General features: G+C 46.3%; 1 protein-coding gene across 1 annotated transcript in view; it reads right to left on the bottom strand.

Annotated features, from left to right (window-relative positions):
• LOC102533514 (guanylate cyclase soluble subunit beta-2-like) overlaps positions 1-11,836 on the bottom strand; it is a 59,617-nt gene extending 47,781 nt beyond the window's left edge. Inside the window, 2 exon segments of the mRNA XM_072937369.1 lie at positions 9,089-9,162; positions 11,719-11,836. Of these exon segments, the coding sequence (XP_072793470.1) occupies positions 9,089-9,162; positions 11,719-11,790 (146 nt within the window). The 5' untranslated portion in view covers positions 11,791-11,836.
• Positions 11,837-14,473: the final 2,637 nt, after the last annotated feature.

Here is a 14,473-nt window from a genome sequence, read left to right as displayed (position 1 = left end):
GGCACACAATAGGGGCATGATGGCTCTTTATAAGACATTGAGGAGACGTGAGAGACCTAACTTGACAGGGACTTACACATTCACTGTCTGTGAGTCAAGAGACCCGGGAGCTAATCCTGGCTCTACCACAGTTCAGCTGGGGTAACTTGGAACAAATCTCACTATGTCTCCATTTCTTCGTCTTTACTACAATAGTATCAGTCAATGTTTCCATGAAGATTTTGATGTACATCCCTCCCCTCTCCTGCCCTCACTCTTCCCAGACAACACATGATGTGATTCACTGAGAAAAACTCTGGCATTTAAACCAGGAGTTCTCAAGCTGTGTTCCATGGAACCCCTGTGGGTTGCTAAGATGCTTTCAGGGGGTCCATGAGGTCAAAGCCATTTCCATACTAGAATCAAGGCATTATTTGCCCTTTTCACTGGTTGGTATTTGTGCTAGTGGTGCAAAAGCATTAGCGGGCAAACCGTTGGTGCCTTAGCATGAATAACAGTGGCATTAGTCAGTACTAAGCAGACACTGTATTTCTCACTCCACACATTCATGGTTTAAAGAAGGAAGAAGAGAAAATGCCACCCTCACTTCAGATTGTCCTTAATGACACAATTTTTAAAAATCAGTTTTATTGCATCTTGGCCCTGAGGACACATCTTCTGAACACTGGTGACAAAGCGGGAATTGCATGTACATATAGCACACCTGTGCTGTACACAGATGTGTAGAGGGTCACCTCCAGAAATTAGCTACTTTTTTGTTTTTGTGAACTGAATTAGCCACTTTTTTCACGGAACATCACTGCTGCTTGAAAGAACCACTGACAGACGAATAACTCAGACTTGGATATTTGGCAGACATTTTCTTAAAAAAAGAACAAAGTTAGCTTGTCATTTCAAGGGAAGTAACTGACAGAATTTGTTGCCAATGATAAAAACTCCAGCTTTCAAGTGAAAATTGGAATTTTGGAAACCTTGCATCTGCTACCGGGAGCTCATTAGCTCCCCAATTCTAAGAGGCTTTGATGAGATTGTGGCGATATTGACGAATGTGGTTTTGATATTGTATAATGTGCCGCATCATGTCATCTTTCATAAAAGCCGCATAACTCAGCGAGCTATTTTCCAAATGACTAATGCATGACAGGGCAAAAATGATGGTTAAAAGATTAATTTCAAAGTGTAACACAGGCCACGGGACTTTCACATAAAATGGTCTGAGAAAGGTCATTGGTGCAGTTTCGCACTCAACATCGTAACTCATCTTTGAGAAACGACCACTTGTGGAGCTTTGGCGAGGTTTGAAAGAATCTCTACAAATATCTGAAAAGAGAACTAAAGTATTTCCTCCTATATTCTCTGTATACGGATCAACCAAAGCCACAGATCACAGCAGACAGGATGCAGAAGAGAATATTCAGCTGTCTTCTAGCAATTCAAACATTAGAGTGATCTGCAAAAATGTAAAAAGTGATAGTTCACTCTTCTCACTAATTGTTTATTTGGATAATGCAGTTATTTTTCATGAACATGTTAGTTATGCTGATGCGTAATAGGTTCATTATTGCTATTTTTAGGTGAATAGCTACCCTTAAAAGTTTCTCAGCTTAAATTTCTGATATAGTGAATACCAAGAAATAAACTAAAGCTCTTGGGGTTTTCGATGATTTTTAAGAGTGAAAAGGCTTCCTAAGACCAAAATGTTTGAGAATTTCTCATTCACACCCAGAGAGATTCAAATTTACTTTGCAGTCCAGTGAGGATGAAGTTTCTGGGGAGGAATCAGCCCTGTCCAGCCCCCTCGAGCTTGGAGCCATCCCAGCCTGGAAAGGGGGAGCCCTGTATGCCCTGATGGTGGTCTTGGGTGTCTGGGAGGGACTGTAGGCCACCGAGCCCCCAGGGCCACCTCCCCTTGAAAGACTCAAAAAGCATCCAGCCCTTAATGTGGCCCCCAAAACAGGCATCCAAAGGAAAGGCCACAATTCGCTCACCGGGGAACACCTCATCCCAGACCACTTGGCAGAAGGTAGGGGGAGGCAGGTGAGACAGAGATGAAGGCTGGTGTTCCTCTGGGACTTGCCACCAGGAAAGAATCATGCCTTTATGAGAAACTGCTGAGAAAAGGTATCGATGCACACAGAGAAATTTGTCTAAGCTGACAATAAAAATACAATATGATAAGAACCAATTTCTAGCCAGCATGTTTAGAGGAATGTTCATTCTCTTTATGGAAAATGATGTTATTAAATTACTGTCATATGAATGAGCAAACCAAAAGCTGCCAAAGGTGCAGGTAAAAAAAAATAACAAAAGTGGGTCCATAGTTAATTAATGATACTGATAATAAGTAACTATTACTTTGGGGGCTTTTGATATTTGGTTATCTGTCAGCTTTTAATATTTTTTCTCATTCTACCTAAGTACTTGTGTAACTAAAATTTTATCTGTAATTTTATATTCTCTTTTAAAGGAGGCTCTCCAAATGACAGAAGCTTCAAGTCTTAACTATTTCTTCTCCTGCTAACTTTATCTGCCATTTCTTCCCACTAAACAATATTTCTCAAGTTTTATTATTTTCAATGGTCTTTATTAGGAAAACAATTTCTGTTCTCTATATATAGCATAATAGTAAATATGTATTTTTAAATTTTCTAAGCCCTTGGATAGTCTGAGATAATCTTTCAGGGATTAAGTCCCTCAGTTGAGATCTCCTGAGCAACGTGACTTCTCAGGGCCCTTCTAGTTCTGAGCACCTATGATTTCAGGCAACCAAACAAACCAATAAATGTGTTGATGGCCAGAAAAGGAGTATGAGTTGTGAGACAGGTAGCATTCCTCGATAAAAGTTAAAAAAACAATAAGAAACGCTCGGCTTTCAGCTACTTTTAAACTGGACTTTATTTATGGGAAAAGGAGGGAACTTGGAGGGAGCAGGGGCTCTTGCCTCTTAGGAAGGAGTAAGAGGCTTGGTGAGTCAGTGGAACAGATGAGGTACAGGTGGAGACCTCCTGATTGTATCTGACTCAGATAGTTTCTTAGTGTATTTGAAGGGATGCTTTTCAAGATGTCAGAATGTTAGGAGCCTTTCTTATTTAGTAAGAACAAAAGTCCAAGAACACATAGGTGGGAAGCCTTGAACTTTTTAGGTCAGAGAGCTCTTAGAGAGTCTGATGAATACTATGGATCTCTTCCCGGAAAATACAAGTAGATACATGCACACATTTTCATAGATGATTTCAGAGGTTTTCAGACCTTCCCAAGGCCATCCATGACCCCTCCTCAAGCCCGTCCTGACACAGAGAGAAGCCATGTCATCGCATCCAGATTGGTTTGGGCTTGGCCGTCATCACCCATCTACCGTTCATCTCTTCACCGCCCCTTCATGCATACATAAAGCATCCATCCGTTCAGCCCTTCTCCACGCCCTGTTTACACAGTGGAGAAGACACGCCAGTCACGGTGGCTCTACTCACCACCTCTTCTTAGGGACCCTACCCTCCAAAGGACCTGATTGGGCTTGGTGTGGGCACCTGACCAAGGCTGGCCCATCAAAACCTGTCTGGGGCATCTGGAATTGAGACACTGAGAAACTGAGTCAATTGGACATGGTGACCTCTTGAATTGCAAGGGCATATAGTAAAGTGTGAAAGAAACAGAAATTAAGAGACTTGCAGACAGAGGTAGGAAAGGAGAATAAATACGATGAGAGTTACAGAAGCAGAGAAAGTCCTTCTGCTTTTTCATTTCCTCTGAGGTCTCTCTGTATTTCCTGCAACTGGACTGTGTGAGTCCCTTGAATCCTTTAACTCCTGTAAACTTCAGGAGTAACTAACGACTGATCCTTACAAACAAAATCCTGGATTCAGTTCCACAACCAAAGTGCCAGACACCTCCCCTATGTTAGGCAACCCAGTCCTCACAAGGGCACAAGTGAGTACCATTGTTACCCCCATTACAAGCGAGGACACCAAGGCTCAGGGACCTCTGTAACCTACTGCAAGAATACAGTTTCAACTCCTTTCTGTCTCCTCTCACTTACATTGTCTGATCCTTAGCAACTTCTCCATTTTTGTCTCCTACCAGACTCTCACACCAGTCACATTGACTTTTCTTCTGAGTCTCAAATTCACCAAACTCAGTCCCACTTCAGGGCCTTTGCACATGCTGTGCTCGCTGCCTGGAACACACATAGCTCCCTGACTCAAACTGGCTGCTTCCTGCCATTCAGCTCAAATTTCACCTTTGCAGGGAGGCTTTTTCTAATCACTTCAGGGTAACTGGCATCTTCTCTCCTGGGTCACTAGCAAGTACCCTATTCGTTTGTAGCAGTTAGCCCAATCTGAAAGGTTTCTTTTATTTATTTTTATTTACTTGTTTATAGTCTGCCACTCCACACTGGAATACAGAGAACAGAGTGCTCATCTGTTTTCTTCATCACTATTCCCAGTGCTGGGAATTCTGGTTGGTACGTACTAGTTGCTGAAGAAATACTTGCAGAGCAAATAAACTTGCTCAAGTCAAACAGCGAGTAAGTTATCCCAGCAAAATGTTAAAGTTTATCTGACTCCAGGGGCTTTATTCTTCTTAATCTATAAGTTAGTTGCTTCTCACTGTTAAGTCTTGACAAAGGTTTTAGCCAGGAGGTTATAAAAGAGTGGTCATAATGAGAAATCTATAAATCGAGGTTATATGAGAGAGAAATAAATAATGCAGGCAAAGGAGGAGAAACATCTGTTTCTGATTATTTCATATAAAATAAAATGTATGTAAAAGTCTGGAGACATACTCCATTTGACCTAATTGTTTCTTCTTAAAATTTGTGTGGAAATTGATGGGATTTTCTTTCCCAGGTAAATTCTATTTTAGAAGCACCAGGGAACTTGTTATTTAAATGCAGCCTGAAGGAAATCTTTTTGCGCACAAATAACCTCGCCTTAATTTGCATTTTATAAGTTGAGTGGTCTGCACTGCAGGCTCTTTTTTTTTTAATGACTGCTAATATGGTGCAATTTTTATAGCTGGTTGAGCTGGTTAGGCCTTTTGCTTTTGGTTTAAAGATGCATTTCCAGTGCCACCACATAGGTGTCTAGTGTTCTGTATATAAACATATCCTTTGAGACTCAATTAAGCAGAGAATTGGTAGAAAGAGGTGAAACCTAGTGACACAGATGGGATACGGCCCCACCAAGTTCTCTGTCCCTGGACATGTTTCTCTGATTCCCTCACACCTTCCCTGCACCCCTTGTTCAAATGTCCTTATCACCATGGAGTCTCTGTGGATGCCAGGGCTCACTGTTTGTTTGGGGGTGCTATGAGAAATACCCGGCTGGGGCAGGAAGAGAAAATGGGCCATTCCTTTCAGTGAGGTCACCCCAAGGGCCCCAAATGGAAAAAAGCTTCTTTCAGCTGCTTACGTATGGGAAGCTGGGTTTTCCCTAGATTTGCAAAGGTATGTTGAACATCTCCACCTGTCAAGGCCCCGGGAGCCATTAATGCTATGTCTGCTCCATATGGAAGGGACAGTGAGGGGTCTGTCACAGGCAGACTGAACACCTTGTTGCTTTACCTCCACTCATATCTAAATGTTCCAGCTACTTCTGGTTATTTCCAGAGCCCTGACCTCTCTCCTAGTCGGGACGGACTCTTCTGGGCCATCAGCTAAGCCAAGGTTCAAGGTCCTAACCAAGAGTTCAGATATGCAAGGTTCGTAAGTCAAAAATCAATCAACAAACATCTGTCCACCCCCTTCCTCTCCCGGCTGGTCACTAGTGTTTATGGGTGTCCTCAATGCAGGTCTGGACTGGTCTGTGTCAGGGGAATCAGTCTGAAAAGAGGAGCAGAGGCAACACCATCCACCAAACGATGCTTATCTGAGGAAGCCAGATCTCCTCTGAGCAAAGTGGACACCCTAGAGGAACACCTGCCTCTTCACAATGGAAGGCACAGTTATCTGCCCGGCAGCAAAGTGGTGCCTATTAATGTCAAATGTAATCTAATCCCAAGGCTGCACATGGATATCAGAGAGGGAATGACACTGGGCACCTACTATGTACTCCAGGGCACCCAGAAAGACAGATGAGTTTTTCCCCTTTCATCAGTGAGGAAACAGAGCTTCGGAGGGGTGAAATGGCCAGTCCCATGCAGCAGAGCCAGGACTCAAGTCCAGTCCAGTGGGAGCAAGGCCCACTGCCCCTCAAATGCTCCCCGGCCCCCGAGCACTCACACCTGGAAAAGGGTGAGCACCAGTTTCACCCACACAGCTTACGTCTGTTCAGGGTGCGCGCTCACCAGGCATCTTTTCCCCCAAGTGCCTTGTTAGTGTTATTTAGCACTTGCAACGACCCCATGTGGTTAGCTGCTTTTATTCTTTTATGTTGAAACACGCAGGTCACATCAGGGTGCATCTGGGCTTCATCTGTTGTAGCTCGAGTCCCTTCTGAAACCAACCACGACTTCCTGAGGACACGTGGCTGTGTCCAGTGCCCCTCAGAGTGCAAACACCCCATTCCCTAAGTGGGTTTCCACTCTACCTCACCCCGCAATGTCCACCCAACAGCTTCTGCGCTCGCCACCTCTCCCATCCTCCTCCTCCTCTTAAGACTGCCCACACCCTGGTGGGCGCAGCTAACCCTCTGGCAGGCGGAGGGGGCCGGGCTGTGGCTGACCTGCTCCCGTCCAGCCTGTGGCAAAGCCAGTGATGCCAGTTTCCCATCCAATGTGGGCCCTTGGCACTAGTTCCTGTGTCCCAGGTATACAGGGAATGTTTCTACAGATTACAAAACCACCCGGGCAAAATGGCTTATGTGATTCATTAATCCTCCAGAGGTTTTCCCAGCACCAGGCAGACCACAGGAGCTCAAGACATTTCGGCTTAGAGAGACAGTGGCTCTTTTCCCCCAGAGACTCAGTATGAATGGAAATTCATTGTGTTACCAGTCGCTCTTCCTTCCCCCACAGGCAGGTGGCCTTTTAGAAAGAGGAGCCTTTGCAGTCACAGGTCTGGGTTCGAGTCCCAGCCCTGGAACTTAACCTTGTGGCCTTCAGCAAGGTCCTCTCTGGGGCTCAGCTTCCCTCTGGGTGAAATGAGACTGAAACCTGCCTTGTGGTACCCTTACTGGGCTTAATCAGATCATCACGAAAGTGGCCTGGCCCAGAGCAAGTGCTCCACCTGAGACCGTCCTTTCCCTTGCCCTTCTTACTGACTTCACCCTTTACAATGTAATAGCCATTAAAAAAAGAAGTCTTCAAATGCTTCTGTTCCCAAGGCAGCTTAGGGGACTGAACAGGAGCACTTCAAGATACTGACATTGTTGACCACTTGCTGTGCAGCCTTGGGCAAGTCTCCTAACCTCTCTGGGCCTTAGTTTTCTCTCACCTTTAAAATGAGGAGATCTGGGCAGGATGATCTTTCAAGGGCCCACCGGTCCAAACTTTCTCTGGTTGTAATTATCCAGCGTGTCTCCTTGAAACACTTGGAAATATGTATTATTTGCCTGGATGAGGCCAGAGCTCCTTTTTCCCACCCAAACCTGCGGCATGTCTAACTGAATTACCCCAGGGATGCTGTGGAAGTGGCCTGGGCTGCCTCTCCCGAGGCGGGGCTCTGGGCCCACGCGTGTGGGAAGCTGGCTGCTGTCTCGGGGAGCAGGGGCTGAGGCTGTGGGAACCTCTTGGCTCCTCCTCAGCTCAGTCTCAGGCTTACAAGTCTCCAGAACTCTCAGCTCTTATTCTTCTGTTTTTCAGATGGCAGTGGGGGGATGAGGGAAGTTTGCACTAAGCACTTTAAACTGTTTTTACATTACAAAAGCAATGAAAACATACAGGTATTGGGGGGAAAAGTCAGTCATCCAGTATTTTATCTTTCTAATTCAATTACTATGAATCATTATTTTAGTCTTTCTCTTTTTCCCCTTTGTGTAGTTTACCCAGTAGCTATGTAAGTCTGTGTCTTATTTGGGAGAGGCTTTTTGTTCGTTTATTTGTTGGTTTTTTTACTTATATTGTCATAAAATTCTACAGATTGCTTCATGATTTTTGCAATCCTCTGAACAATGGTGCACATTTCTTTTGATATTCCATTTGTTTGGTTTGCTTTTAAACATTTAAAGACAACTTTTTCTTATTACCCATAAATGTAAGGTTACATCTTTTTGCATATATGTATAGACATACATATATGTTGTATAAAAGTATATGTGTTTCTAAGGGAATCAATACTGAAGAATGAAATTACTACCACAGAGGATTTCATCATTTTCATAGTTTTTGGTGCACGTTATCAAGTCGCTTTCCAAAAGGGCTGCACTAATTCACAATGTCAGCAGCAATTACCCATTTTACTGCATCTTAACCAGAATTGGTTATTATCATTTAAATTTTTTGGAGATTTAATAAGGCAAAGCAGAGCCTAATTGTTTTCATTTGCATGTCATTGATTAACTGAGGAAGCTAATCATTACCCCATATTTTTCAGTTCCTACCTCTTCATAGGATCAGGAGGTTTCTGAGACCCCCTTCAGCCCTATCCCTCAACATTTCAAGGCCAGGAAACCTCAAAGGAGGCAGAGGGACAGCGCAGGATTAGAAGAATCAGACAGGAGACTCTGATGTAAACAACAGTGTTAAGGGTTTACCAGACAGAGGCAGAGAGGAAAAACTGGTCACAGTTAACTAAGGAACACCTATGGAGGGATTCTGACTAAATTTAGAAGGAATATCCCCTCTTCCCTGGGATTTTAGCAGCTTCATTTACATGCCATGAAAATAATGCAGTTGCTTTCTCTTCTGTGATTAAAAAGAACAAATAAACACTCACTCATGAAATAAAAAGTAGAATAATATTGGTATTATTCACATGGGAACCCTGTTTTAAGGCTGGTTTTAAGAACTGAGACTGACACCTTCCATAAAGACTTATGAAATAGCAGGCTTTTTCTGTATTTACTTGGTATGTTCAAGAACTGTAATTGATCTCTGTAGTCACAACTAACTGGTTTAATCAGAAAGTTAGTAAAAACCCCCATAACCTGCAAAACACCAGAGGCTGACCAACTGTACCAGAGTATCTTCATCTTTCCTTTAATACACTTACTTCAGTTTTTCCCATGTCTCTTCACCAAATTTCTCTATCACAAGGGATTGCAGACAGGTGTTGACGAATCCGTACTGCAACACAAAACGAAAGGAGAAACGTGGATAAGGAAGCACAGAATCTCTGGTCAGAGACATCTGCGTGGTCGCTTGTAGGAAATGAGCAATGCATCCTCCTGGGAAATGAATTACACTTTTTCCCTGCTCCTCGTGAGTTTCCTTGTTTAGTGGCTGTGCCCATTCCCCACCTAGGGAAGAGTCATTTCCATAAAGAAAGCATATGAGCTAAAATTGAAATCCGGTTAGAACTAGAAGAGGTTCATTGCCATCACCTTTGAAATGGAGAATCCTTTGGTTAGAATAAGTTCAGAGACACAATGGTGGCAAAGGGAGGGCTTAGCGGGACCAGGACGGGCACTCACCCCCTGTCACATCAAAAAGGCAGGGAAAGGACAATTTTCTTTTCTTTCTAAAAATGAACCTAGGACTGGATGTGTTTGTGGAGGAAGACGTAAAAAGTGGAGGAAAGTAAAAGGAGACAGAGACCCACCATAAGGAGCAAGCACTAGAATTAACAAAAAGAATTTTCTGCTAGGTTTGCTCATTCAAACCTGCCTTCTTTTCTCCTTCAGACTAAAAAAAAATTTTTTTTAAATAAAAATAACAAAGGCCCATGAATGCCTCTGCTGAGTGAGGGACAAAGCGACCCACATAGGATGCCCACTGTCCCCCACGCAAGGCTCCTAACCTGGGGCCTGTGGAGGAGAGGTTCTGTTCGAAAGCACCCAGCGGCCTCCGTTTTAAAAAGTGAAGACTCCTCCGGCTCACAGATGTCAGCCTCGAGGTTTATCTTATAAGTTTGACTTTTCATCCATGGGGATTTCGTAAAGGGAACAGGGCCAATGCCACCAGGAGGGAGGGGCTCTGACCCCCAGCAGCTCTTTTCTGGGAACAGAATGTGCGTCCTACCTGGCTGTCTTTCCAGCTCCCCACCACAATGCGGCCTCTCCCCTTCCTCCCTCCGTCCTTCCCCGGCTCTGCCTGCCCCGTGTGTGACCACAGCCCCACCTGGCCTTCAGAGCACTCTCTGGAACTGTCTTAATGGAACACACATCATCGCCTATTCCTGTGACCTTGGGCTCAGCCCAAGTGCCTCCCGCCCTCCCCAAGCAGACGGCACTGCTCTGATGGTCATTTCTCCCTTTTGCTCTGCCACCTTGTCGCTGGACCATTCCCAGTTCCTGCACCGGACACTGGCCGGCCTTCCATGTGTCCCCTCTGTGTCCTCATCACCAGGAGACTGTCTTGTTGGAACACCAGCTGCACACACACACATTGCCTATCTATCTGTACCATCTACCTAGCTGTCTATCAACACACACACAACACATAAAACATTATGTGTGTATGTATATGTACATATACACTATTTTCCCCCTTCTCCTTTGCTAAATTGCAAGCTCCTTGGGACCAGAAGTAGATATAATTTATCTATATCTGGACTAAAGTGCCAAGACAGTCCCCAGGACATAGAAAGTATTTAATAAATATTTACTGAATAAATCAATACTGAACTGAAGCCTCATGTCTGAACCCTTGAAAATCATTAAATACCTCCAGGCATTTAAAATCAATCCAACCTTAACAAAGATAGTAACTCTTCACCCTAGTAATCTTCGCGAAAAAGAGTCCAGCGAAAACACCGTGCCTAAGTCTCCTAGTGTGTGAGGAAGAAAACCCAGGCGCCGGCTGCTGGTTGTAGCCCCATGCGATCTTTTGGGGGCTATCTGGGTGGTAACTAGGACATTCTTGAGAAACTTTAGTATTCAAAAGAAGCAATTTGTTTCTTCTTATTTAAAGTCCAAAAAGAGTAAGGTTTAGCTACATCTGATGACTTTGCACATTCCTCATTGCATTTACTGCGCCTGCTGGACACATGGGAGCTGAGGGGAAATCAGGACAGATGCTGAGAGCAGCTTACCATGTCTCCACCCAGCGATCGCGACACCCCGTCTGCGTCTGTCTGCCCGCTGCGGTTCGGGAGAATCCCTAGCACCTGCGGAAGCCTGTCTTGTAGCGGTGCGGCGGCCCCCGGGGAATTCAGAGCTGATCCCCGGCCTCCAGGCCAGAAGCTAACGATGGGGCCCTTATTTGTTAGAGGGGGTAAAAAGTAAAGTTGCCCCACCCCCTCCACACCCGGGCGCGAGTGCTCTAGGTGACATCACACATCCAAGGCTGACCTTGAACTTCTCCCTGAGGGGCCGACTCTACAGCGGAGCCTTTTCTGCAAGTGCAGAGCACGAGGGCCTGGACCCCAGAGACCCACGCAGCACCAAGCACTGAGCAGCGGGGAGGTGGCCCCGGCCGATTGCTGCCCTCGGTGGGAGAAGGCTTGGAGGACCAGCACATGGTGACTGCACCGGACCCTGGGATTTATGATCGCTTCCCACTTAATCTCTGCAAATTCAGAAACTCACTTTGCCCCCATCCTGATACATTCCTGCTGGGACAGGCTGGTGGCTGACTCTCTGCGAAGCCCTGTATCCTGGATTGGCTTAAGTGGGAGGCCAGGATTCCTGGACCACCAGAGGCTTTTACAAAGTCATTCATCCTTTCTTTGGGCAGACCTACCTGTGTGAGGGCACCACGGTGAGTGCCAGCGGGTACAGGCTGTGCTCTCAGGTGGCCAGTCATTGGGCCCATGGCCCCAGAGCACGCCCAGAACCCCGAACTTGACTTTGAGGATGCCCCTGGGATCCTGCTGGAAGACTGCCTTGTAGAAGAGGTTGTCTATTGAGAGGTCTTTTTAGTTCCTCTTTAATTAAATCCTGGATGTGGTCCAGGAAAGGCCTGCCTTGGCCTGAACTTGACTCTATAATGTTATGATGTGAAATTCCCTGGCGCCTTACTCTTGTCCTCCCTGCCCACGCCACCCCCACGCCACCCCCCTGCTGCTCCATCTCAGGCTCTGGTAGCCCATTTGCTCGAGGCCTATTTCCTGAGTATCGTGATCAGAGGTGAGAAACCCAGCCACTAACCACGTCCAGTGGAAACTGCCTGCAGCAGTTCCAGCAGACATGTCAGCTTTGTTGTAAAAACCAGAGTAAAAATAAAAAATTACAGTAAAATCAAGGGGTAAGGTAAGCCCTGCGGGCGGCGGCGCTCTGCGGAGGTACGGAAAGGACACACGCATGTGACTCATACCAAGGCAGCATCTCATGAAACCAGTGACGCGGGAGACGGAAGCTTTCCCCGGAAATAAACGCCAGAACATCTGGCCCACCTCCTGGAAGTACTGAGCACCTTCATCTTTGTATCCTCAACATGCAACACTTACAGTACCATTGCAAACAACGTTGAGAGATCTCTCCCTTCGCGCTGGGCACCACTCCACCGCCCCCATCAGATCCCTCTCCCATCTTGCCTCCCGGACTCCCGCATCTCCGCGCAGGAAGCCCGCCTCGCCGCCGCACCCATTAAGCCCATTGGCCGCGCCGTCTGTCCCCCTCCTGTCTCGACCCGCTGCCCCTCCGCGGAGACACTGAACGCTCCGAGAGGCTGGTGCTTGTTTAAGCTCCCTCTCCTTCCTTTCTGAAACAGCCTTTGCTTATTCTCGAAAGCTGGCGTCTCTACACGCTGTTCCTATGCGGAAGGAACATGTGGTCGGGGGGAGAAAAAAAGGCTCTGGAATAGGCGATTTCCATAATTATGCTCCCCAAGCCTTTGCCACCATTCAGCTGACAGTCTTCTTTCTTCCCTGCCAAGTGGGCCCACTCCGGCTCGCTCCTACACCCCTCCCCCCTCAACCCGGCCCCCAGCCCTGCTTTTTCAAACACACTAGCACTCTCACATTTCACAATAAGTAAATGGTTAAAAAAAAAAAAAACACCCCATTTTCTTTCTCGTGCGGCAGATGGCAGGTCTCAGGAACTTGGTGGAAATGAGGCTTTCTGATTTTCTAATAAATTTCAGCATCTCACACAAAAAAGCACAAGCTCATTTTGATTATGATGTTAAGTACCATATGGCATATCATTCGAGAGCTGTGGCAGCTTCATCCTCAGGGTAGCAAGGAAGGGGGGGTGGTCTTTCCTAGAACAACGAGGTTGAGCTGGTGGGGACCAATTGGATTCCTCGCCGAATTCCGTTTGATAATAATATTGTATATGACAGTGGGGCAATTATCTCTCTTTTATGGTATGTGTTAATTTTCGCTGCCAGTTTTCCTAATTACAACTGCCACCCAGAGGACTACTTTCCGTAAATACTCTGTAAACATTTGAAAAGACATAGGCCGTGTGAGCACCAAGACGAACGTCCCTGGAATTTGAAACTGGAAAATTGGCTGACGTTTTCTGTGTTGTTCCGCGGCGTAGACAGCCTGGTGAGAACTTGCGGTGTGTGGAAACTCCCTCTCTCGTCCGTGACATAAGGGCCCTCCTGCCCTCGCTGTGATTGTGGCTCTGAGGACATTTTTCACTGCTACCTCCCTTGATCTTCAGTGTGCGGTCCCACGCACTCTAACAAATGTCTTCGCCCGTGTACTCTGCGTGACTCACTCTCTAGTAAAAGCGACAATGTCTCCATCCTGACCGAAGGTCCCCCCCAACACCCAACCCCCGCTGTTCTGATTACTGTCTATAGATCAGTGGCCCTTGCTCTTGAACTTCATGTGAATTGAATCGTACAGTATGTTTCTCTTCTGTGTCTGGCTTCTTAACTTTTAACTCACGTTCAGTACACTGAAGAGTTCAGACCTCATCCCCCAAATTAGACGTGTGTCTGTAAACACGCAGCCTCGTGTGATACCCAGTCAATGATAGGTAATGAGATCCTGCAGGGCACCTCTCCTCTCCTGCGGACAGTGTCCCGTGTGAGTGAGAAGCAGGAACCTTCCCTTTTCCACAGGACAAGGCGGGGAGGGGGAGGTACCGGAGGGAGGTTGAGCGGTGGGGGGTGGTAAATCTCTATAGTCTGAGGAAAGAGATGAAGAGGAGAGTGCAAGGAAAGAGCATCTGGGAAGAAAACTTTCTCTGATAAAATAGAACCATTCTCGGGTTTTCTTTGCCTGTTTTGGAATTCCTAGGACCAGAGCGGCCACCCTCTTGATGGGGACGCCAGGAGTCAGTCTGTGGCTCCCAGTCCACCTCCGGCTCCCTACCAGGGCCTGAAGCAGCAGGACCACGAAGTGGGAAGTGGCCAAGCCTCTGGGCTCCCAGAGTCCCCCCTGATGGAAAATACAACCCACCCACAGGCCTGTGAAAGGCTCACTTTGAGCTACAGCTTTGGAAACTCGGCCAAAGTGAAAACAGTACATATTCCCTGGGCTAATGGGATCAGCCAGTGTTCCCCGGGCGTCCTAAGAGGGAATGAGACAGAGAAGAGA

Source organism: Vicugna pacos, chromosome 14, assembly GCF_048564905.1.
Source record: "Vicugna pacos chromosome 14, VicPac4, whole genome shotgun sequence".
Classification (NCBI taxonomy): Eukaryota; Metazoa; Chordata; class Mammalia; order Artiodactyla; family Camelidae; genus Vicugna; species Vicugna pacos.
This window is presented reverse-complemented; position numbering and strand designations above follow the sequence as displayed.